The sequence below is a fragment of the Poecilia formosa genome, unplaced genomic scaffold, assembly GCF_000485575.1.
Source record: "Poecilia formosa unplaced genomic scaffold, Poecilia_formosa-5.1.2 Scaffold1064, whole genome shotgun sequence".
NCBI lineage: Eukaryota > Metazoa > Chordata > Actinopteri > Cyprinodontiformes > Poeciliidae > Poecilia > Poecilia formosa.
The window spans coordinates 39,703-41,637 of NW_006801003.1; the positions used below are offsets into that span (position 1 = coordinate 39,703).

The 1,935-nt window shown below is 42.3% G+C and overlaps 1 protein-coding gene across 2 annotated transcripts in view; it reads right to left on the reverse strand.

The window, feature by feature from the left end:
• hhipl1 (HHIP-like 1) overlaps positions 1-1,263 on the reverse strand; it is a 29,428-nt gene extending 28,165 nt beyond the window's left edge. For both annotated transcript variants that reach the window (XM_016667406.1, XM_007544265.2), the window contains exon 1: positions 922-1,263. In XM_016667406.1, coding sequence (XP_016522892.1) covers positions 922-1,215 — 294 coding nt within the window. In that variant the 5' untranslated portion in view covers positions 1,216-1,263. The remainder of the gene's footprint in view (positions 1-921) is intronic.
• Between the last annotated feature and the right edge of the window lie 672 nt (positions 1,264-1,935).

Sequence of the window (1,935 nt, forward strand, 5' to 3'; positions counted from 1 at the left end):
AGAAAGTTGCTTCGTTGTTCAATTTTATAACTGTATCCTGTTATGTGTGTCAGATCACAAAGAAAAAAACAGCCACAAGCCCACGTATGTCAGCTTAAGACAGAGTCTGGAAGATATGAAATATCACTGCTTACAAAACGCCGTCAACAGGGTTTCAATACCCCAGTTTTTAGGAATTACTGTAGATAAATACTATAATAAATACCCCTTAATTCTTATTTAGCGGGAATAACCATAACCCTAGCAGGAATAATAAAACTGTATGTTTTACCTTGTCTCTCCCCCCACAGAATCGGCTGCGGCTTGGACCGATTGCAATGGTCAAAGGTGTCAAAAATCCTGGAGCAGGTCTTTAAAGACACCAATATCACCATCACAGTATACAGTCTGCCCTGTTTTTGGATAAGCTTCAAATGCAAGCTGTGTAGTCCTGTCTCTATAGCTCTTATTGTGAGAGTGGAAGGCAAAGGCTCATCAACTGGTAGCAAACAGGCAACACGATGGACGGCAACAACAGTCAAACCAGGACGTATGACAAGGACCCAACAAAGACACAGAATCACAGGTGGGATTAAATACCCAGGGGATAATCAAGGAATGAGACACAGCTGGGAACAACCAAGCTGTGTTGTTCCCAGCTGTGTCTCATTCAAACAGGACAACACAAAGACTCAACTAACACAGAAACTTAAACACACAGAAAAACTCTAATCCTTACATTTCTGGTCCAAAACAAAACATAATTATGTCTTGTCAAAATGTAAATCCATAAATCCTAGTCATTCAAGTTTGTAGTTTATATAATTTTATTTTCCCTTTTGAATACAGTTTGTAAAATATAGTTTCAGTGACATTCTCATGCATTAAGATGAAGCCTATGTACGCAGTGTGATTCTGTTGACCTTTGTCCTGGACGTTTACCTGGCAGAGCAGCTCCAACACGAAGCCCGCACAGGACTTGTGGCCCCTCTCAGTGAAGTTTTCCATGATCCGGTAATATCTGGCCATCAGTTCCTGGTCCTTCTGGCGATCGCAACAGCCAAACTCCCGGTACATGATGCAGAACTCAAGATCTCTGTCTGGACGGAAGGGGGGCTTAAAGTCCAAACACTGGGGGTGAAGCGCTGCAGGTGTCACACACAGGAACAACACACACACAAAGGCCTGTAGCCGGAGCCCCAGTTGGCCCGGAGTTCCAGCAGAAGTCTGCAGCATGATGGTGAGCGGAGGGAAGACTGAGGTGGGGAGAGCAGCTCTGGTTTCCTGTCAGGTTGGACTTTGCTCTGAACTCAATGACCAGGTGACGCGCAGAGCTGCAGGGATCCTGCTCAACCCATACAAGATATGGACTGTGTGTCAGGCTGGCCAAAGGGTTCAGCTTTGGAAACATCACAGGCTCCATTTTTCCAGCAGGAAACAACAAGCAAACCTGACGCTTAAAAACTCAGCAAAGAATACTGCAGGAAGAACTTTGCATAACAATAAGAAATTAATTAGGAAGTAAAAACACAGTGTATATGCAATATGGAAAACTTGTGATATTCTGTTTTTTTTTTCTGGAACTTTTGGAGGAGAGAGGAGCAGTTAGTAAGTGACATAGACAAAGAGGTGCTTTCTCTCTACCATCGCTATATGCATGTTGGGTATGAGGGATTGCTGAGGTTTATCAGTGGCTTAATTTGAGCAGAATAGAAGTAGTTCTTTAAATGTGGTATGTTCATGCCCCATTTTTCTTTTGTAAGCTGTAGTGTTTTAAATCTAATTCTTGGCTTTTTTCCAAGCCATATGAATCTGGAAAGCATTGTCTCCCACTCTACAAATTGCTTTTTGGTCATTTCTGCTGGTAGGGCTTAAACAAGAATATAAATCTTGGTACTAGGTGTTGTATATTCGACTGATTTAATGACGAAAAGGAGTCAGGTGGATTTTTAGATT